Genomic DNA, 23219 nt, shown 5'->3' on the forward strand with positions numbered 1-23219 from the left:
ACTAAAAGGTGTCCCACGGACCTGCCAAGAATAACCAGACCCGAAACGTCACCCATTCCTTCTCTCCCGAGATGCTGCCTGACCTGCTGAGTTACTCCAGCATTTTGTGAATAAATCGATTTGTACCTGCATCTGCAGTTATTTTCTTAAGAATAACCAGATGTTCTTTGTGGAAACATTCATTCCACCCAATCTAGTCTCAACCTCTAACAAAGTGACGGATAGTTTGGTCAGCATGCTATTATTCAGCACATACCAATAAGTGATGCTCAGTTAATAATAATAATCATATATTCCTTTATTCATCCCACACCGGGGAAATTTACAAACTTATATACTAATATGTACTTAGCTCAGACAATGTCATCATTGGTGCCTTTATATCTTTTGAAATCGCTTACAATAAAGAGATTGCTCAGCTTTATAACTGAAATATATATTCTACATTATTTTTCCCAAAGTTTGAAACTGCAGAAATCCAATAATGTCCAAGAAAAGAGGGATTGCAGATTACATGCCTAAACCATAGAACAAAGCACAGGAATGGGCCCTTTGGCCCACAATGTTTGTGCCATACATGATGCCTAATAAAACTGATCTTATCTGCCTGTATGTGACCCATATTCCTCTATTCCCTGCAATTCTATGTGCCTTTCTAAAAACCTCTTAAACGCCACTATCGTATATGCCTCCACCACCATCCCGGCAAAGCATTCCAAGCCCACGCCACTCTGTGTAAAAAACCTGCCCAGCACATCTCCATTAAACTTATTCCCTCTCATCTTGTAGCTATGCCCTCCAGTGTTGGACATTTCCAGCCTGGGAAAAAGGTTCTGACCGTCTACCCTTCTGTGCTTTTCATAATTTTATACACTTCTATTGTCACCCCTCAATCTCTGACGTTCCAGAGAAAACAATCCAAGTCGATCCAAGCTCGCCCTCTAATTCAGGCAGCATTCTGCTAAACCTCCACATCTCTCCTGTAATGGGGTGACCAGAACTGCACGCAATACTCCAAATGCGACCTATCCAAAGTCCAAAAGAGCTGCATCATGTTCCTGACTCTTCTTTTCAATGCACCTAACAATGAAGGCAAGCATAACACACGCCTTCTTTACCAGGCTATCTACTTGTGCTGCCACCTTTAGTGAGCCATGAATATATTAAAGTGAGGCATTTGAAATAAACTGTGGAATGGGGTACATCAAGATTCAGATTTGAAGCCCGATTCAACCGGCAGTTCCCCCTCTAGTACATTAGAATATTGCCTCTATCACACTCTCAGTTGTGGATTGGCTATTATTGCTTACTTACCTGTATAGGTGACACAGCAGCTGCTGGTGGCGTTTTCAGAGGGCTTGGACTGAGAGGGCTTCTTGGAATGGCGACTGCGGTAGTGTTAGGGATAACTAGAAAACAAAAGTTATCTATAGTCGAGAAAGTAACATCACATTCACAATTTTGAAACATCCAGGTTGAGTGGTATTTTGCAAACTAGTTAACACAAAGTAAGATCAAATTAATTTGTTCTCCCCGTGACCTGCGTGGGTTTTCTCCGAAATCTTCGGTTTCCTCCCACACTCCAAAGACGTACAGGTATGTAGGTTAATTGGCTGGGCAAAATGTAAAAATTGTCCTTAGTGGGTGTAGGATAGTGTTAATGTGCGGGGATCGCTGGGCGGCGCGGACCCGGTGGGCTGAAGGGCCTGTTTCTGCACTGTATCTCTAAATCTAAATACAATAATCTGAGTAACCTCAAAAAGCTAAATATGGAACATTGAATGCAATCAATCCACATAGATCCGTTCTCTATTGCATTAGACAGCACTGTTCCAGGAACCATTCTGATCGGGTTGGCAATGTGTTGTGCTTATTGCTTTGAGAAATAATGTACATACAAGCTTATTTTTAAATACAAATGTTATTGTATTTAAGTTGCATGATAATAAAGTTCATGAGTTACTCTGTTTGGCACATATGGGGACCTAATCTGTCTCACTTAAAATATCATGTGTTAATAAAAATAATTTAAAATGTAAAATATATATATTTGAATTATTGTACTTAGAACTGAAATTAGCTGGTGTGTTGCCTTGCTGTTACATTTTGCTGATGGAAAGACAAAGAGAAGTTGTGTGACACCAGTTTGTTAACTAAACTAATACCTCAGAAAGGAAAACATGGAGTGAAAAGTTTTAAACTTGCAAAGGTAGTAGGATAAAGATGACAATGACATCAATCAACCACTCTATGGGTAAAGTTTAAAGAAGAAAGGTTCAATCACTCTAAAGGGATTATACCATAGCCTCCCTAAAGCCAGTGGGATATAGAGCAACAGATACATAGACAAATTACAGAAAGATATAAAAGCAAAAGGGTGTGTCATAGTGGGTGACTTTAAATTTCCCAATATTGACTAGGACTTACTCAGTGCAAAAAGCTTAGAAGGGGCAGAGTTTGGGAGGTGCATCCAAGATGGTTTCCTGAAACAGTGTGTGGATCGTCCAACTCAAGGGGGGACCATACTGAAACTTGTATTGGTCAGGTGACTGGTGCATCTGTGGAAGAGCATTTTGGCAGCAATGACCACAATTCTATAAATTAGTCAGAGGACCACTGGAAAATGATGCTAGAGAAGTAGTAACGGGGAATAAAGAAATGGTGGACAAACTGACTTAGATTGTTGCGTCAGGCTTCACAGCGGAAGACACCAGCAACACGTCAGAAATCCAAGCGAATAAGGATGCAAAAGTGAGTGCAGTCACTATTACTGAGGAGAGGGTGGTTGGGAAGCTGCAAGGTCTGAAGGTAGATCAGTCACCTGGACCAGAGAGACTACACCCCAGGGTTCTGAAAGAGGTAGCTATAGAGATTGTAGAGGCATTAGTGGTGATCTTTCAAGAATCATTACAGTCAGGAATGGTTCCAGAGGACTGGAAAATTGCAAATGTAACTCCACTGTTTAAGAAGGGAGCAAGGCAAAAGAAAGGAAATTATAGGCCGGTTAGCCTGACTTCAGTGGTAAGATTTAGAAGTTATTATTAAGGAGAAGGTTTCAGGAAGGTTACTTGGAAGTACATGATAAAATAGGCTGAAGTCAGCATGGTTTTGTTAAAGGGTGATCTTGTTTGACTATTCTGTTGGATTTCTTTGAGGAATTAACAAGCAGGATAGACAAAAGAGAGTCAGTGGATATTGTCGATTTGGATTTTCAGAAGGCCTTTGATAAGGTGCCACATGTGAGGCTGCTAAACAAGATAAGTGCCCATGCTAATTAGAAGCAAGGTATTGGCATGGATAGAAAATTAGCTGACTGACAGAAGGCAAAGAGTGGAATGAAAGGGGGCCTTTTCTGGTTGGCTGCCAGTGACTGGTGGTGTTCTGCAGAGGTCCGTGTTGGGTCAGCTACTTTCCATGTTATATGTGAATGATCTTGTTGATGGAATCGATGGCTTTGTGGCCACGTTTGCGGATGATACAAAGGTAGTGGAAGGGCAGGTAGTGTTGAGGAAGCGTGGAGTCTGCAGAAGGACTTGAACGGGTTAGTAGAGTGGGCAAAAAAGGGGCAGATGGAATACAGCACAGCAAAGTGTATGGTAATGCACTTAGGTAGAAGGAATAATGGTATAGACTATTTTCTAAATGGAAAAAATGTTTCAGAAATCGGAGAGGATTCCCAAAAGGTTAATTTGCAGGTTAAGTCAGCAGTAAGGAAGGGAGCAAGGCAAAAGAAAGGAAATTATAGGCCGGTTAGCCTGACTTCAGTGGTAAGATTTAGAAGTTATTATAATGGAGAAGGTTTCAGGGTACTTGGAAGCACATGATAATAAATACGATGTTCGCATTCATTTTGAGAGGCACTGATCAGTCCACATTTCGAATATCGTGGAAGAACATGCTGGCATTGGAGAGGGTCCACAGGAGGTTTACGAGAATGGTCCTGGGAGCAATTTTTTTTTAAACACAGAGAGTGATGGGTGCCTGCTACCCGCTGCCAAGGATGGTGATGCAAGCAGATATGATAATAACATTTAAGAAGTTTTTAGATCGGCTCATGGATATGGAGGAATATGGATCACGTAAAGGCAAAACAGACTTATTTAACGACATCATGTTCTGCATCAGGCCGCGAAGGGCCTGTTCCTTTGTCACGTTGTTCTACATTTAAGTACAAGTAGAAAATTCTTACCTTGGGAAGCACTGTCGAAGGATTTAATTAGTGTTTTGACAGTTGGGGACGGTTCAGAGGACGTAGATGATCTGCGACTCAGACCCATTCCTTGTCTTAAAGCAGCAAGATCTCGCTCTACAGCATTCATGTAATTGTACATACGCCCCCGCTCTTCATCTTGCCTGAAGGTTACATTTAATGATACCGTTCAGTATATAAAACATCTTACAGCTCATCAAACAGACATCTTACAACAATCTCTATTGAATTCAATCAGATAATTTTTTAAATCCTAAAACTTCATTGGGAAGAAGCAATTACGTTTCATAAAGCTTTTATTATAACCAAATCCCAACTTCAACTTTTTCGCCTTTTCTATCTCTCTCCAGAATCTTGAACTAATTTACAGTCTTTTTTTTTTTTCTTTTTTTTTTTTTTGATAAATATTTTTATTAAGCATAAATACATATTAATAAAATTTACTTATTACATACATTCGTGATATTATTAATATTAACAATTGTATCCTACATATTTCTATACTTTTTTTTTAGGAGAGGAAAAGATAGAGAAAAATAAAATAAAAATAAGAGATCCAAATTGGAGAAATGAATGGAGTATTAAAAAAGTTATCTATCATTGGAGATATATCCATAATTTATTATTCATAATTCTTCCTCCATTCCATTATTCAGGCCACGGTCAAGTCCTCGAACCAAGCCATTTTGACCCTTTAAATATACAATAAATGGAGACCATATTCCTCTGAAAAGATTCAACCTGTCCACTAGTACAAGTCTCAATCTTTCCAGATGAAGTGTCTCCGACATTCCTGTAATCCACATTTTAATTGTGGGGGATGTAGGACCTTTCCAGAATTTCAGTATTAATTTTTTCCCAATTATTAAACTATAATCAATAAAAATTCTTTGATTCGTTGTTAATAATTGATCTGTTTCTAATATTCCCAGTATTATTAAATTTGAGTCAGGGATCAGCTTCCTATTAACAACATTCGAAATTATTTTAAATATTTCTGTCCAGAATTTAGTGATTTTTTCACAGTTCATCAAACAGACATCTTACAACAATCTCTATTGAATTCAATCAGATAATTTTTTAAATCCTAAAACTTCATTGGGAAGAAGCAATTACGTTTCATAAAGCTTTTATTATAACCAAATCCCAACTTCAACTTTTTCGCCTTTTCTATCTCTCTCCAGAATCTTGAACTAATTTACAGTCTGCATTTCTCACAGCACTATCCCAGAATCCCTTGAATCGATATAACTGTTTACCTATCCTAAATTCTTCACATTTAAAATATACTAGACCAAGTGGACCTGTTGGGCCCAAACCTCTCCTGCATTGGTGCAGCACCCGCTTCCCCTCTCTCCTCAACCCCCCCTCCCCTCTCCCTTCCCCCCCCTCCCCTCTCCCTTCCCCACCTCCCCTCTCCCTTCTCCCCCACTACCCTCTTCCCTCCTTCCTCCCCTCCCCTCCCTTTAAACTTAAAAATGTGAATAACTTTAAAAACATAACACCGATTTCAATAAAACTACTTGCATTATCACTAAAGTGACAATGGTGAGTAAGGTGGGCCTAAAATTGTCGCGCTATCGTGTACCGTTTTGGCTGAAGTTCAGTCACAAACAAGATAACAAACGAGAGTTTTAGTATATAGATGAATACGATGTTATCTTATTCTTTAGAATCAGAGATCAATTCCTCAGTTTGAACTTTGTTAATTCTTTTCAAAACCCGCAGAACTTTATATAAACTCGAACAAAATCAATTTCCTGAAATTTAAATTTCTGGCACTCAGCCAATACATCAATAAACATTCAGAACACATAATCATCATAATCCGATATACAATGGCCATGAATACTTAAATATTTCATCCATCCATTGGAATTATTTGCCCACTTCCTGACTGATTTTTCATTTGCTGTTGCGAAGCGCAAGATACCACATTTTAGAATGGATTCTCAGTCACTGTCATTATTGTTGAATGCTATTTCCTTCAATTTGGTTACCCTTGAATAAAATGATAGAACGGATATCCTCCACACTAAAAAGAAACCAATCAATTGATCTTTCCTTAAATGTTTCTTCTGACTCATAATATACCCTATCCTATTAACTGTCTGCATTAAATCTATCTACCAGACATGCAGCCATGGGTTGAGTTGGTCCAAATGTGACGATTTTTGCCACTTTAAAAGGCTTAGCCAAGATCTTTTTCTTATTATTCCTTATTATTGGTATTGGTTTATTATTATCACATGTATTGGGATATAGTGAAAAGCTTTGTTTACATGCCATCCAGTCAAATCATACTATACATGAGTACAATCAAGCTGTGCTTAGATACAACAAGGCTGGTTTGTTGGATGGACTGGGCTACATACAAAACCCACTGCAATTTCATGCAGTCTTGGGCAGAACTATTGCCAAACCAAGCTCTGATGCATCCGATTGGATGCTTTCTACGGTGCACCTGTAGAGGTTGGTAAGTATCATTGGAGTTGAATGGATGTCATTAAGCTGGAAAGAATGCAGGGAAGATTTATGAGAATGTTGCGAGGACCAGAGGGACTGAGCCATAGGGAGACGTTGAACTGGACTTTATTCCTTGGAGTGCTGGAGGCTAAGGGGTGATCTTATAGAGGTTTACAATCATGAGGGGAATAGATCGGAAAAATGCGTCGTCTTTTACCCAGAGTAGGAGAATCAAGAACCAGAGGGCATAGGTTTAAGGTGAGAGGGGAAAGATATAATAGGAACCCGAGAGGCAACCTTTTCACACAGAGCCTGGTGGGTATATGGAATGAGCTGCCAAATGAGGTGGATGAGGCAGGTACTACAAGAATATTTAATATAAAATTGGACATCAGTGCTAAGGGACACCAGAAAACTCCCTGACTTCCCACCTCGTGCAGGAGTAGCATACCACTGCCCAAGCTGTCATCTCTAGTACCCTTCACAAAGCAACCTCTCGAGCTAAAGCCTTACCCTTACTCTCCACAAAGCAGCCTCTCGAGCCAAAGCCTCACAATTACCCTCCACAAAGCAGCCTCTCTCGTGCCAAACCTTTCAACTCATGGCTGATCTCCAGGATATCCATCATCCTGTTTATACATCGATTGGGTGCACTCACTTTGGGATGCTAACTGCATCCAGCTACAAATCTAAGTCTGCCTCTGTTAAATGTGTTGACTTTTAAAAGCCTCACTCTTCTGTTCCTGCTTTTCACATTTTTGCTTGTGTTTGGCTGGATTGTATTCATACATAGCATTATTTGATTTGATTGGATAGCATGCAAATGAAAGCTTTTCTATGACGTTACATGTAGTGAATGTACACGTAAATGTACAATGACATGTGACACATGTCACAGTGCATGTGACAATATTAAACCATTAATAATTAATGTTTTTTAATATCAAAGTAATTAAAGAAATTAAAATAATAATGGACATTAATAATAAAGATTAAACCAGGACATCTGAGATGTCCTCATTCTTTAGGGAACGGGGGTTCCCCTCTTCCATCATAGACGGGGCCCTCACAAGGGTCTCCTCGATACCTCCAACGGGATCCCACCACTAGCCACACCGTCCCATCACCACCCCTTTCCGCAGAGACCGTTCCCTCCGCAGCTCCCTGGTTAACTCATCCCTTCCCACCCCCTCCCCAGGTTCCTTTCTCTGCAACCGCAGGAGATGCAACACCTGTCCCAATACTTCCCCCCCTTGACTCCGTTCAAGGATCCCGACAGTCTTTTCAGATGGGGCAGAGGTTCACTTGTACCTCCTCCATCATCTACTGTATCTGCTGTTCCAGGTGTGGAATCCTATACATCGGTGAGACCAAGCACAGGCTCGGCGATCGTTTAGCTGAACTCCCCCTCCCATTCTCACACTGACCTTTCTGTCCTGGGCATCCTCTATTGTCAGAGTGAAGCCCAGCACAAATTGGAGGAACATCACCTCATATTTCGCTTGGGCAGCTTACACTCCAGTGGTATGAATATTGACTTCTCTAACTTCAAGTAACCCTTGCCTTCCCTCTCTCTCCATCCCTCGCTCTTCCCAGTTCTCAGACTAGTCTGACTGTCCTTGTTTACATTTTATCTGTTTGCTTTGTTGTTACCTTCTCCTAGCTACAAATGATCTATTCTACATTTTCTTTGATCTTCCTCCCGTGTCTCGTTTTCACACCCTACACTTCCTTATCTCTGTATCTCCCTCTCCCCTGACTCAGTCTGAAGAAGAGTCTCGACCCAAAACGGCACCCATTCCTTCTATCCAGAGATGCTGCCTGTCCCGCAGAGTTACTCCAGCATTTTGTGTCTATCTTCAACCTATTTCTAAATCTGGGTGGTATGAATGTTACCTGCCACATACCACCCAAAAAATATGACTATGTTTCCCTGTGTGTGGTGGATAAAGACTATGCCATTGTCGAAAATGTTCTAGAGAGCTCTAATTAGTTAACGTCCACACTTTACTCCTAATGTTAGAGGGAAGATCATTGATGAGGCATCTAAATAGTTGTCCTAGAACAGTACCCTGAGGAACAGCTTAGATGAATGGGCTTCAGGAGCTATATAACCAGTGGAGTTTTTCCATTCATCCCTATTGACTAGGCTTTCTGATGGCACACTATGTCAAATGCTGCCTTGACATCTCTCCCCACTTTAAGGGGCTTCTGAAAATATAAACATACTTTTCCACCTACCATGTTGGTAAATAAGCTTAGAGTGTCATAAAAGTACACAGCACGGAAAAATACTCTTTTACCCACTGAATCCACAACATCAAACAACTGGTTTTGCACTAATCCTACCTTCTTTCATTTTATTCCCCCGACATTACCACCAATTCTTCCCCAGATTCAACATCTCATCTGCATATCAGGGGCAATTTATAGTGGCCAATTAATGCAATCACCCATCCATTTTGATGAAGAGGGAGGAAACCGGAGTACTCAGAGAGGCCAATGCAGTCACAGGAACATCGTCAAACTGCGCACACACAGTACTACAAGTCAGGATCAAACCTGGGTTGCTGGAGCTGTAAGGTAGCTCTTCTACTTGGTGCACCACTATGCTACACCAAATATTCTTCTCAAAATGTATACTGCACTTCAATGATTAATTTTCCCAAATGTTCATCTCCCAGATTTTTCAGAACCATTTCAAGTTTCCCCCTACTTTGGTTGCTACATTCAATATCAAGATACCACCCCCCCCCTTCACGCTTTATACTGCTTTCTCTTTGGCTCTCCATTAATCCTATCACAAGAATCATGTATCAATATAAATATTTAAATGCACACAATAACACACTGCAATCACCCAGACTGGGATGCAGTTCCAGCTAATGTACAACGTACCAAATCACATCACAACATCCCACGTACTTGCGTGCCTTCACTTCCTCTAGTTCTTTGGTGAGCTTCTCACTCTTCTCGATTGACTCGTGCAGTCTGCGCCTGAGGTCACTGATCTCTTCTTGTGCTTCAGATTTAATGTCATTAGCGATGACAACAGCAGTCTGGAGGTCGGCTTGAAACTGCCGCCACTCTGCAGACTCCTCCTGTTAAAAAACATCTATTTTAAATAAAAGCAAATGCTACATTCTTCTCTTTTCATAATAGCAGGATGATCACCCCAAATAACACAAATATTTGAGATGCGAACTGAAGAGTGGGTTGAGTGAACATGAGTAAGTAAGAACTGCAGATGCTGGTTTACACTGAAGAAACAGTCTATCACTCATGTACAAACATACATTGGAACAAACAGTCTATTATATACATCCCAATACACACTGATTATAAAATATAAATACGATTTTACTTTGTTCTCACTTACAGTAAGGGGGGGAATCAAGGGGGGGTGTAGTAAGGGAGGGGTTAGTAAGGGGGGCGGTTAGTAAGGGGGGGTTAGTAAGGGGGGCGGTTAGTAAGGGGGGGTTAGTAAAGGGGGGTAGTAAGGGGGGGGTAGTAGGGGGAGTTAGTAAAGGGGGGGTAGTAAGGGGGGGGCAGTAAGGGAGGGGGTAGTAAGGGGGGGTAGTAAGGGGAGGTAATAAGGGGGGTAGTAAGGGGGGAATAGTAAGGGGGGAGTAGTAAGGGGGGAGTAGTAAGGGGGTAGTAAGGAGGGGGTGGAGTGTAGGAGGCGGGGGAGAAAGGAGAGCAGGAAGTGGAGTTTTTGTAGGTTCCTAAAACTGGAGAATTCAATGTTCATACCATCGGGTTGTAAGCTACCCAAGCGCAATATGAGGTACTGTTCCTCCAGTTTGCCTGTGGCTTCACTCAGGCAATGGAGGAGGTCCTGGACACTAAGGTCAGTAGGGGAATGGGAATTACGGTGGTTAGCAACCTGGTGATTCGGTAAGCCTCGGTGGACCGAGCGCAAGTGCTCGGCCAACGATCGCTGAGTGTACGCTTGGTCTCGCCAGTATATACAGTCTGAAGAAGGGTCTCGACCCGAAACGTCACCCATTCCTTCTCTCCGGAGATGCTGCCTGTCCCGCTGAGTTACTCCAGCTTTTTGTGTCTACATACAGGAGCCCACATTGGGAACACTGGATGCAGAGATGAGGTTAGTGGGATTAGTACACATAAGCATGTTGCTGGGTTGAACATCCGGTTTCAATGCTGTACAACTCCATGACTCCATTATGTTTCACTGAGGGGGGAAAATGATCTTCAGCATAAAGCTGAAAGTAACAGCAATCAAGTTTCTAGCAAACTGGTTTGGTATAAGGATTGAAATACAATCTTCATTTTGAAAGAAAGCAATTCAAAATGCATTAAAAATAAAATTACCCTGAGTCTCCTGTTAAGTATTTTGGTCTCCCTATCCATGTCATACTTCTGGTCGTGAAGCTTTTTCATAGAGTCTGTGGAGAGGAAGATTCATAGTAAGTATCATTTCATGAAATTTCCAATTGTTCTGTTATTTAGCAAGGGGCCAGATTTATAGTCAGTTCATAAAGCCCGAGACCTCAAGCACTGTGTTCACAAATCATTGAGAATTCTCAGACATCTCCAGAAACACGCTGATGTCCAAAGATAAGTCCCAATGTTCATAATTCTCTGCAGCTCACACAGCGTGCTCAAGAATCCCAGAATACTTGCAGTCACAAGTCTCAGAGCACACTTTATGTTCATGAGCACATCTGCAATAAACAGCAAATGGGAGAGGGAAGGAGAGAGATGGGGGGGGGAGACAGAGAGTGGGGAGCCAGATTGTATGTGGGGGAGAGACCAAAAGGGAGATCAAGCAGTTAAGGAAACAGCTTGAAATGAAGAGAGCAAATATAGTAAAAGAGAGGGAGGGGATTTGTCAACCTCCAAATAAACAATTAGTATGGAATTTTGTTGCGCTGATTAGATTTTACTGTACTTACTTTCCAAGTCTGAAATTATGAGGTTGTCATGGAGTTTGACTGTCCGATGCTGTTCCACTTCATCTTCAAGTTCAAAAATGGTCTCTTTCATGTCATTTACCTCAGTTTCCTTTTCCTCCAGGTCTGATCGCTGTTTTTCAACAGTCAGGCTAAGTTCGTCTACCTGTTTTTTGGCTTCTTCCTGGAAGATTCTGTATTCATCTTCAACCTAAGATAGCAGTTTAGAAACTATCAACGTTGCAACACAGGACTAAATCACAGCAAATGGATATTAGCTTTAAGGAGTTTAGCTTGGACTTGGATTGCTTTCTCTGGAACACTGGAGGTTGAAGGAAGACCTCGCACAAGTATATAAAATTATGAACAGCATAGACGGGGTAGGCAATTAGAACCTTTTTTCCAGGATGGAAATGTTAAGGACTAGAGGGCATAGCTTTAAGGTGAAAGTTTAAGGGAGATCTTCAGGGCAAGTTTATTACAAAGAAGGTGGTGGAAACATGCTCCAGGGATGGTGGTGGAGGCAGATACAATAGCGGCATTTAAGAGGATTTAAGATCAGCTCATGGATATTCAGAGAACGGAGGGATATAGATCAAGTGCAGGCAGATGAGATCAGTTTATCTTGGCATCATGTTTGGTTGTACATTGTGGGCCTGTTCTCTGTTCTATGCAAACGAGACTCAAAGATGGTGTCCCTGGTGCCAGGGTGCAGGGTATCTTGGAGCAACTGCAGAACCTACCCAAGTGGGAGGGAAAGCACCCAGAAGTCTTTATGCACGTTGGCACAAAGGACAAAAGTAGGGAAAGGGGTGAAGTCCCGCGGAGTGAACATAGGCAGTTAGGTCAAAGATTAAAAAGCCCTCAAAGGTAGTAATCCGTGGACAACTCCCAGTGCAACATGCTAGTGAGGGCAGGAATAGGAGAAAATGACTGATGATTGTGTGCAGTAGTTGGTGCAGGTCGCAGGAATTCAGATTTTTGGACCATTCTGATCTCTTCTGGGGCAGAGATGACCAGTAAAAGAGGGACGGGTTGCACCTGAACTGGAGGGGGCGCAACATTTCTTATACAGGAAGGTTTGGTGGTGTTACTTGGCTAGTTTGCTAGTTTAAACTAGAGAGGGTGAGAACCAGAGTAGTTGGAAGGATTGATGGAAAGGTAGAGGTTTGGACCAGTAAGTCTCAAAGGAAGGACAGGCAGGAAGAGGTTAAGGAATATGTTGAAGTGTGTTTATTCCAATGCAAGGACAATTGTGGGAAAAGCAAATGTTTGTTGTGGCCATTGTGGATACTTGGTTGCAAGGGGGACATGACTGGCAGCTCAACGTGCAGAGTTTCCATGTTTCACACATGGTAGAGATGCCAAAGCAACAGGGTTGTCTTAGAGGGTGACTTTAACTTCCCCAATATTGACTGGAACTTGCCCAGTGCCAAAGGCTTAGACAGGGTTGAATTTGTTAGGTGCATCGAAGTGGGTTTCCTGAAACAGGATGTGGATTGTCCAACCTGAGAAGGGAACATATTGGACCTTGTATTGGGAAACGATCCTGGCCAGGTGACCCGTGTTTCTATGGAGGAGCTTTTTGTGGATCGTGATTACAACATAAGTTTTAAGATTGTTTCGAATGGGGAGAAGTCTGGATGTTGCAGAAGGTACTATATTGGAGTAAGGCAAATTACAACATTATTAGGCAGGAACTACCAGAGTAACTTGATTGCTTTCACCAAGGAGCACATGGAGGACAGCGAGATCCGTGTGGAGAATACTAATATACAAGGGCAGAACAACAAAGTGCTAGAGTAATTCAACAGGCCAGGCAGCATCTCTGGAGAATATGCATAGGTGATGATCTGGCTCGAAATGCCTTCTTCAGACTGATTGTGGTGGGAGAGGTGGAAAAGGGGAGAGGCAGGACAAAGCATGGCAGGTAATAGGTCAATCGAGTGAGGGAGGGTTTTGATAGGCAGATGGTTGGAACTGAGATAGGCAAGGAAGGTGTGAGACAGATTTGAAGAGATGCGGATTGTGAAGCCAGAAGGATGAAAGTAGCAGAGGGGAGAGGTGGTGGGTGGAGGAAAGAAATGGTGGTCCATATGGAACACAGGGGAAGGAAAGAGGATGGGGAAGGGGCTCGTGAGAGGTTACCTAAAATTCGGAAATTCAATGTTTATGCTGTTGTTGTAAGCTACCCAAGTGGAATATGTGGTGCTGCTCCTCCAGTTTGTGAGTGGCCTCAATCTGGCAATGGAGGAGACCCAGGACAGAAAGGTTAGTGTGGGAATGGGAATTGAAATGGTTAGCAACCGGGAAATCCAGCCGGACTTGATGGACTGAGTCCCCCACCCCTTCCCTATTTTCTTCCTTATGGCTTTAAAATCAGCAACTCTACAAACCTATCTCACACATCCCATTCTTATATCTGGCCTTTGTTCCAACCATCTCCCTACCAAAGGCCTCCCTCGTCTATGTTGCCCTCGCCTATGTCGACCTAGTACCTGCTACACTTTGTCCTACCTCTCCCCTTTTCCAGCTTTCTTCTCTTCCTCTACAATCAGACTGAAGAAGGGTCTCAACGCGAAACATCACCTATCCATGTTTTCCAGAGACGCTGCCTGACCTGCTGAGTTACTCAAGAACTTTGCATCATTCTGTGTTTAGTTTAGTTTAGAGATACAGCAGGGAAATAGACCCTACGGCCCACTAACGATCACCCGTACACTAGTTCTATCCTAGACACTAGAGGCAATTTACAGAGCCAATTAACCTACAAATCTGCATGTCTTTGGAATGTGGGAGGAAACCGGATAAAACCCATGTGGTAACAGGGATAACATACAAACTCCATACAAACAGAATCCATAGTCAGGATTGAACCCGGGTTTCCGGCACTGTAAGGCAGCAACTGAACCGCTATGCCACGGTTCCACCGCTGTATATTAAGCAATATCTGCATTTCTTTGTTTCTGCAACATGCAAGGGCAGTTTGAGATTATGTTGGAGGAGGTGTTGGGACTCTTGAAAAGCATTAGTGGATAAATTTCCATCACCTGATGGGATCTATCCCAGCTTACCGAGAGAGGCAAGAGAGATTGCAGGAGCCAACACCAAGATGCTGGCATCTTAATTAGGTACAGCCACTTTTTATAGAGCAGCTCATATTCCTTTTGCAGCAAACAACCTAACGGTATGAACAATAAATTCGATTTTAGGGAACATACAAAAGTCCCCCCCATTTTCCCTCTCTTCCCTGTGCCCCACCTGGATGCACACCTATTTCTCTCTCCCCCCGCCCCTCCCCCCCCCTCTACCTATATTATTTGTTCTGGCTTCACAATTCACACCGTCTACTATCCTTATTTCACACTTTCTTGTCATTTCATCTCAGGCCTTTGTCCAACCATCTGCCAATTAAAAAAATTGAATAAAAAACCCTCATCTGGAACCACTTAGTCTTGTCAGACTTTGTCCTGCCCCCAAACTTTGTCCTGCCCCCAAACTCTTCCAGCATTCTCTCACACCCTGCCACAATCAATCTGAAGAAGAGTCCCGACTCAAAACATCCCCATCCATGTTCTCCAGAGATGCTACTTGACTCGCTGACTTTGTGTCTTATTTTGGATGTAAATGTAAATGGTTTAATTAATAAGCAGTGACACCCAGATTGCTGGAGTCATGGAATGTGAAGCGGACTGTTAAAGTATACTGCTGAATGTAGATTAGCTACAGAAATAATTGGAGAAATGGCAGACACAAGTTTAATCCGAGCAAGTGTGAGGTGTCGCATTTTGGGCGGTCGAATGCAAGGGGAAAATATACAATTAACAGCAAAAACCTTAATTAACAGCATTAATATACAAAGGGATATTGGGGTCGAAGCCAATAACACCCTAAAAGGGGCCACACAAGTAGAGTAGTAAATAATGCTTGCCTTCATTGGTTGAGGCATTGAGCATTACAGTCAGGAAGTCATGATGCAGCTTTACAGGACATTGATTAGGCCATATTTGGAGTAATGCGTGCAGTTCTGGTGGCCCCAATACAGTAAAGGCTTTGGAAAGGGTGCACAGGAGGTTTACCAGAATGATACATGGATTAACAGGTATGAGCTACAAGGAGAATGGGCAGACTTGAGGGGAGACCTGACTGAACTATGTAAAACTGTGAGATGCATGGATATGATAAAAAGAACCTTCTAAAATTACCACAAGTGCCACTGTTATACCTGTCTCCATTACCACCACAGGTAGCGCGATCCAGGCACCCACCTCTCTATATGTAAAAGAACTTGCCCAGCACATCTCCTTTAAATTTTGCCCCTCTCACCTTAAAGCTATGCCTTCCAGTCTTTGATATTACCACCATTACAAAAAGAACGTGCAGGGAACGGAGGGATATGGATTACGTGCATGCAGGCAAGATGAGTTTAACCTGGTATCATCATGTTCAGCAAGGACATATTGGGCTAAGGGGCCTGTAGCTGTTCCGTACTGTTCTATGTAAGTTCCTGCGAGTGTATAACTCTGAAGATCTATTCTGGGTCTAGCACAATGATGCAATCACAAAGAAAGCTATATGAATCACCGATGGACACAGATGAGGTGTCAGACGATTGGAGGGTGGCTAACGTTGTGCCTCTATTTAAGAAGGCTGCAAGAAAAAGCCTGGAAACTACAGATCAGTGAGCCTAATATTTGTGGTAGGCTAGTTTCTGGAGAGCATTCTAAGAGATAAGATACATATGCATTTGGATAGATAGGGGCTAGCTGATTAGGGATAGTCAGCATGGTTTTGTATGTGGGAGACCATGCCTCACAAATCTGATTGAGTGGTAGACTGCTCTGGAAGGTTAGTTTGCAAGAATCCAGGGAGATCTAGCAGACTGGATAGAAAATTGGCCTCATGGGAGAAAGCGGATGGTGATGGTGGAAAGTTGTTTTTTGAACTGGAGGCCTATGACTAGTGGTATGCCTCAGGGATTGGTGCTGGGCTCATTGCTGTTTGTGGTTTATATCAACCATTTGGATGAGAATGTACAAGGCATGATTAGTAAGTTTTCTATTGACACTATAATGGGTGGTATCGTTGAGTGCGAAGATGGTTATCAAAAATTACAACAGGATCTTGATCAGGTGGGGAAGTGGGCTGAGGAATGGTTTATGGGTTTAATGCAAATTAGTGCGAGGTGTTGCATTACGAGATATCAAACCAGGGCAGGGCCTTCACAGTGAATGTCAGGGCTCTCGGGACTGTTATAGTGACAATAAATTTTATTGATTTTGGAGAGAAATGTTCTGAGACCAAAAACCATTTTAACACAGCGATAGAGCAAAGAAGAATCTGTTTCCAGGAGCAGGTATACGATCACAGATTAAAGAGAGGGGGTTAAATGACAGAAGATGTTTTTAGGAATATCTGATGCAATTTCTGAAAGTGCAGGTAAGCTGATTCAATAACGATTCTGAGGAATATTTGTACAAAATATTTGAAAGGAAAAGAAAATCTGCAGAGTTACGACAAAGTACCAGGAAAGTCATGGGCGGTCATGTTGCAGTTATACAAGACGTTGGTGTTCAGTTCTGGGTACCATGTTACAGGAAAGATGTTGTCAAGCTGGAAGAGGTGCAGAGAAGATTTACAAGGATGTTGCCAGGACTCTAGGGCCTGAGCAATAGGGAAAGGTTGAGCAGGCTGGGCCTCTATTCCCTGGAGCACAGAAGGATGAGGGGTGATCTTATAGAGGTGTACAAAATCATGAGAGGAATAGATCAGGTGGACACATAGTCTTTTGTCCAGAGTAGGGGAATGGAGCACCAGAGGAAATAGGTTGAAGGTGTGTGGGGAGTTGGGGGGGATTTAATAGGAACCTAAGAGGTAACATTTTCACACAAAGTGTGGTAGATGTATGGAATGAACCGCCGGAGGAGATAGCTGAGACAGGTACTATCGCAATGTTTAAGAAACATTTAGACAGGTACATGGATGGGACAAGTTTAGAGGGATATGGGCCATATCCCATGCAGGCAGGCGGGACTAGTGTAGAAAGGGCATGTTGGTTGGTGTGGGCAAATTGGGCCGAAGGGCCTGTTTCCACACTGTATGCCTCTATGACTCTAAGTGGGATAATTTTTAAAAAGCACTGTAGGGAAGATTGAAAGGCTTCCATCTGTACTGTACCATTCCTGTTGCTTAATCTATTGACATTAAACAAGCATTGCTTCCAAGGACATTTGTCTCTGGTTGTAAAAGTAATCTTCGATTTAAAAACCAACACATCCCCCACAACTGGGCAGGAGCAGAGGCTGAAATCCAGCCTTTGTGCTAACTAGCAGCAATCTTAGGACATCTATGATGATTCTTTCTGCTCTCTAAATCTCTTGTGCAGACTTTCATGGGTTTTACAGCAGTTGAGTTGGAAAGAAATGGTGTAGAAGGAACATTAAGTAGAAGTTGGATTATTTCCATTATCACAGAAGAACAGAAAACGTGATGGGAATGTAGAAAACTGTAACTGGGCTACAGCTTGAGTACTGTGTACAATTTTGGACAGGATGCATCAGAGAGGAGAAATGTCTAAATGTTATGAGTTATGAAGTGAATTTTGCCTTAGCTGGGAGTAATGCACAACTCAAACATCAGGAAGCATTTCAGGTCAGAATTGTTTATACAGACTGCTAACTGATAAAAAAATTCATGAGCTTCAACCCAAAATATAAGCACTAACAAGTCTACAGACAAGAATTTAAACACTTGGTGCCCACGGATATATTTCACGTAAGTAGAAAACATTTATACAAGCCCTTTTGCTTCCTTCAGAAGTGATGCTTGTTGACAAGTTTAAACCATTATACCTTAGCTAAGGTATCCTGTAGTCGATTAGCATCGTTACGAGTATGGGCCAGTTCCTCCTGGAGGTTGTTATACAAGGCCTCAATTTTCTCTTTGTCCAGTCGTGTAGCCTCCAACAGTTCCTGTAAATCTGACTTGTTACCTGCATTGTGAAAAGCATACAATTCGGTGACTTTCTGTTTCTCATGTTCTAACAGTGCCTTGAACCTGTTCAGCTCAATCTGATCATTTGCAACAGTTACTTTGTATTCTTCCAATGCACCAGCAAGCGCTGTTTTGGCCTTTTGCTCGGAATCCATGATCCGTTCCATTTGGTGGTTTCGTTCTTTCAGAGCACCTATCAATTCCTGTGCATCTTTGTTGTCTTGTTCTGCCATTTTTAGAGTGTTGCTTAAATGTTGTTGTACTCCAAGGAGCTGCTCACGTTCAAAACGTGTATTTTCAGCTAGATCCATATAACGCTGCTCTAGTTCCATGTAGCGGCCACTTTTGACATCTTCATCTAGAACGTAAGAAATATGGTGCTCATCCAGCAAAGAAAGGAAATACTCATTCTGCCTGCTGAAATGTTCCAGTTTATCACTTTGCTGGCATAAGGAGTCCATCAGAATGACTTTTTCCTCCCCTAACCTCTCATTTTCAGAATTCAGCTCCTGTGTAATCTGTTGGAGGTCTGCAAGTTCCTGAAGGGTGGCCTGGAGCTCCTCCGCTGTGCTGTGTTGATTCTCTTCCATCTGGTGAATGCGCTCTGTTAAACAGGCCACCGAGACTTCACTCACATTCCCACTACTCCCCTTCCTTGACCGCTCCCTGATTGGTGCGCCCTCAGATTCAGAAGACGATGAGGGAGCATCTAATGCATCATCGCTAGAGGTCAGGGGCTGGTAGACCTCACTAGATTCACTGTCCAGATTGTCAAGAGAATTGCTGCGGTTGTCAGTTAAAGTGTTCTCATCCTGACTCAGGAGATCTTCCATAGAACCAAGTGCTGATCCCTCTACTGAGGAAGTTAATGTGCCGCCATCACTTTGGTTGCCAGCAACTACCTCAGGACTTGAGGACTGAAAGCCAAATAGCTTCTCTGCATTGTCGATCTTTTGCTCCAAAGAGAAACCTAGAGCATTTAGTCGATCTTTTAGCATTCGGTTCTCACTTTTCATCTGGTTCAGCTCATCCCGGAATGTACTGTTCTGCTCTTCCAACTGGAGCAGATTTGATTCTGTATCTCTGGACTGATGGGGTACAGCACCCTCTTTTGTCTCAGGCTTTTCCTCACCCACGAGCAAATCATTGCTCAGTCCCAGTTGAATACGCATATCTCTCAGTTCGTTTCTCAGGTGCAGAATCTCCATGTCCTTATTTTTAGCTAAAGCAAGAAGATCTTTTACCTTTGCTTCCAGAGCAACTTTATCACTGATCTGACCATCCGACTTGGATTTACTAATTCGAGTCTCAGATTCTGCTGCCATCCGACCATGTGTGCGTTTAATGACATCGTTACCTCCCTGGCTGGAAGATGACATTTTTTTTATTGTGCTCTGTCGTGACCGCTCACGAGTTTTATCTCTACTACAATTGATCTCTTTATTTCCTGGAGCTGGATTCCTTTTGGAAGTTGCACTCGGACCTGATGATAAAAATAAACAGAACTCTTAATCCTCCACAGATAACATCTGAAAAGTTACATGTCAGACATTAATATTATTCTCTACTTAGTTATAGTTTCATCACTAGAGATTGTGAAAACAATTCTAAATTGAAGTCACCAGTGATACTGTTGTACCGAATAAGAAATCTTGATTCATGAGGTAGAGAAAGTAAACATGCAAATAGAATAACCATTTGGCATTAATTGTAAAGGGTTAGTAGTTTTAGTTTAATTTAGATATACAGTGCGGAAACAGACTTCTCGGCCCACCGGGTCCGTGCCGACCAGCGATCCCTGCACATTAACACTATCCTACACACACTCAGGACAATTTACATGTGTACCAAGCCAATTAACCTACAAACCTGCATGTCTTTGGAGTGTAGTTCAATATTAAATCTTCCTGAGTTTGTACAGGGACTTGATGAGATGAGATTTGGAGTATTGTGTAGTTTTGGAGTCCAAACAGTGTAAATTCACTGGTATAGTTTCCGGGATGCACGTTAATCCCAAGTGGAGAAGAGTGTGTGTGCAGAAAAATGACAGGGAAACATTGGTTTATAAACTCTATTGAACATAACAGGTTATGCTCCATAAATGTTAAAATGATAAACCCAATGACTGTTTTGAGATAGCAATGACTTTGTGGGAGTACTTTTCACTAGCGTGACTACATTTGTTCAATATTTTCTCATGGCTGGGCAATACAAGTTGGCCGTACCAACAATACCCACATTCTATCAAGGGGAAATTGTGCCGTTCATGGCAACTTAGCTTTAGTTTTAGAGATGCAGCGTGGAAACAGGCCCTTCGGCCCACCCACCAGCGATCCCCGACCAGCGACCCCTGCACGTCAACATTACCATACACACACTAGGGACAATTTACACTTATACCAAGCCAATTAATCTACAAACCTGTACGTCTACGGGTGTACAACTTGCCAACTATTATACTTAATGTCCCAACTGATTAAAGCAAGCCTGCCTCATGTCTTCTTTACCACCCTATGTACTTGTGTCACCACTGTCAGGAATCTCATTGAAACACAAGATTCTGATGGGACTGGACAGATTGGGTGCAGGAAATATATCCCCAAGCTGAGTGGCCTACTCTTGCCTGTCCCCTTGATGAAAGAGTCAGGGACCGGAGATCGCAGCGATAACACAAAGGGGAAGAGAGTTAAAAGGAACATGAGTAAAAACACTCTCAGCAGCATGTTACTGGAATCTGAAATGCATTGCCTGTGGATGTGACGGAAGCCTTCAAGAGGAACTGGATAAATATACATTGAGGAAAAATTTGCAGAGCAATGGAGAAATAATAATAATAATAATAATGTATTTTATTTATATAGCGCTTTTCATATACTCAAAGACGCTTTACAGAGATTTAGAGAACATAGGGAAATTAATAAATAGATAAATAAGTAAATAAATAAACGAACAGAGAAAGGAGACAGAAGGTGAGGTGACCTTCAGTGGTTGAAGGCAGTACTGAACAGGTGAGACTTCAGCGATGTTTTGAATGTGGTGAGTGTGGAGGAGTCTCTAACGTTTTGGGGTAGTGAGTTCCATAGGGTGGGAGCAAATGACCAAACAGTGGAACTTGTGAATTTGTCTCGTGGAGAGCCAGTGTGGTCATGATGAATCTTCTCTTGTGATGTGAACATTGTACTATTCTATGAGAAATGTGCATGAGCAGGGACAAACCTGCAGTATTCTTTATTTTGCTATCAGCGTTGCTGCTTGATGCAGTTGATGCAGAGCCCATCCCTGCAGAGGACGGGAGGCAGACACCCTTCTTAGCTTTGGTCGTGTTGGTCACCGTCAATCCACCAGGGCCCCCGGCCAACAGATCATCATTGCTTCTGCTCTTTGCCTATTGTTCAAGGAGAAATCACAAACTGTTACAGGAAATTAAAAAAAAAACATTATTCCAAATTGCTCCAGATTAACTCCAAAAATATGGTAATATACTAGCATATCCAGTTACAACGATCTCATTAAATAATGCACGTTGAGTTATGCCGTAATCTACCACAATTTTGGGCAAAAGCAAATTTCAAACCATCTGTAATGTTATTCAACTAAGATGGAAAGCAACAAGATTATTTGGTTGTTATTGTTAAAGAACTCAGCCAAACTCAAGACTGCTCTTTTCATTCATTTCCTTCCACTATTTTCATTTTTAGTCATTCTGTTGACCAATTCTTAGATATGGCCCCGGCTGACTCTTCTATATCATTGATGATGGCGAACAGAATGCCAACGAGGGAGAAGACATGTAGAGCAAATGCAAAGAACGGAGAGGATGAGGAAAGACAAGCAGAGATGACAGAAGGAAGAGAGATGCCATAAAAAGAAAAGACGAGGCAGCAAATCAGGAAGAGAAAAAGAGAGCGAGGGAGAGAGAGAGAGCACAGTTGGGGTAGAGAAAGAGAAATGGCAGGAAAGGGAAAAATATTGCAGAATGAAAAAGTGGAGGAAGAAAACAAAGGCGACTGAGTGAAGGATACATGGCAGACAGACGTCCCCTCTCTCTCCCCCCCCCTCCCAGGTGAAGGCCAAGGCCACTGCATACAAGTCAAACAATCCTGAAGGGTACAAGAAAGCTTGCTATGATCTTCACAAAGCCATCAAAAATACCAAGAGATAATACCGGCAAAAACCCGGACACCCGCAGAATGGGGCATGGCCTGAATACCATAATTGGCTGCAAAGTGAAGTTAGGTTACATCGCTGGTGATAGTGTGCCCTAGCTGACGTACTTAATGCATTCTAAGCAATAAATCCAGCCTACCAAGCAAACTTAGTCCATCCCATTTTGTCTCCCACAACAGGTCCACGCTGATGCCATCTCCCTAACCCTACACTTATCCCTGGAACACCTGGATAAGAGTGACAGCTACGACAGACTTCTACTCATAGACGTAATGTGTAGGAAAGAACTGATGATTTAAAGGTTTAAACCGAAGATAGATACAAAAAGCTGGACTAACTCAGCGGGTCAGACAGCATCTCTGGAGAAAAGGAATGGGTGACGTCAACCCAGCGGTATGAACCAAGTAACCCTTGCATCCCCTCTCTCTCCCTCCCTCCCCCACCAAGTTATTGCACTAGGTTCAAAG

General features: G+C 42.3%; 1 protein-coding gene across 6 annotated transcripts in view; it reads right to left on the reverse strand.

Moving 5' to 3' along the window:
• The window catches only part of specc1la (sperm antigen with calponin homology and coiled-coil domains 1-like a), a 65759-nt gene that overhangs the window by 31362 nt on the left and 11178 nt on the right, over positions 1-23219 (reverse strand). For 3 of the 6 annotated variants that reach the window (XM_078421386.1, XM_078421384.1, XM_078421385.1), the window contains exons 3-9: positions 21802-21970; positions 18444-20068; positions 11596-11803; positions 11012-11085; positions 9575-9777; positions 4190-4353; positions 1315-1409 (exon numbers count right to left, since the gene is read on the reverse strand). In XM_078421386.1, coding sequence (XP_078277512.1) covers positions 1315-1409; positions 4190-4353; positions 9575-9777; positions 11012-11085; positions 11596-11803; positions 18444-20068; positions 21802-21970 — 2538 coding nt within the window. Of the gene's footprint in view, positions 1-1314; positions 1410-4189; positions 4354-9574; positions 9778-11011; positions 11086-11595; positions 11804-18443; positions 20069-21801; positions 21971-23219 lie in introns of those variants that run through there. The other 3 variants (XM_078421389.1, XM_078421387.1, XM_078421390.1) reach the window with 2 other exon arrangements.

Source organism: Rhinoraja longicauda, chromosome 25 (genome assembly GCF_053455715.1).
Source record: "Rhinoraja longicauda isolate Sanriku21f chromosome 25, sRhiLon1.1, whole genome shotgun sequence".
NCBI classification, from domain to species: domain Eukaryota; kingdom Metazoa; phylum Chordata; class Chondrichthyes; order Rajiformes; family Arhynchobatidae; genus Rhinoraja; species Rhinoraja longicauda.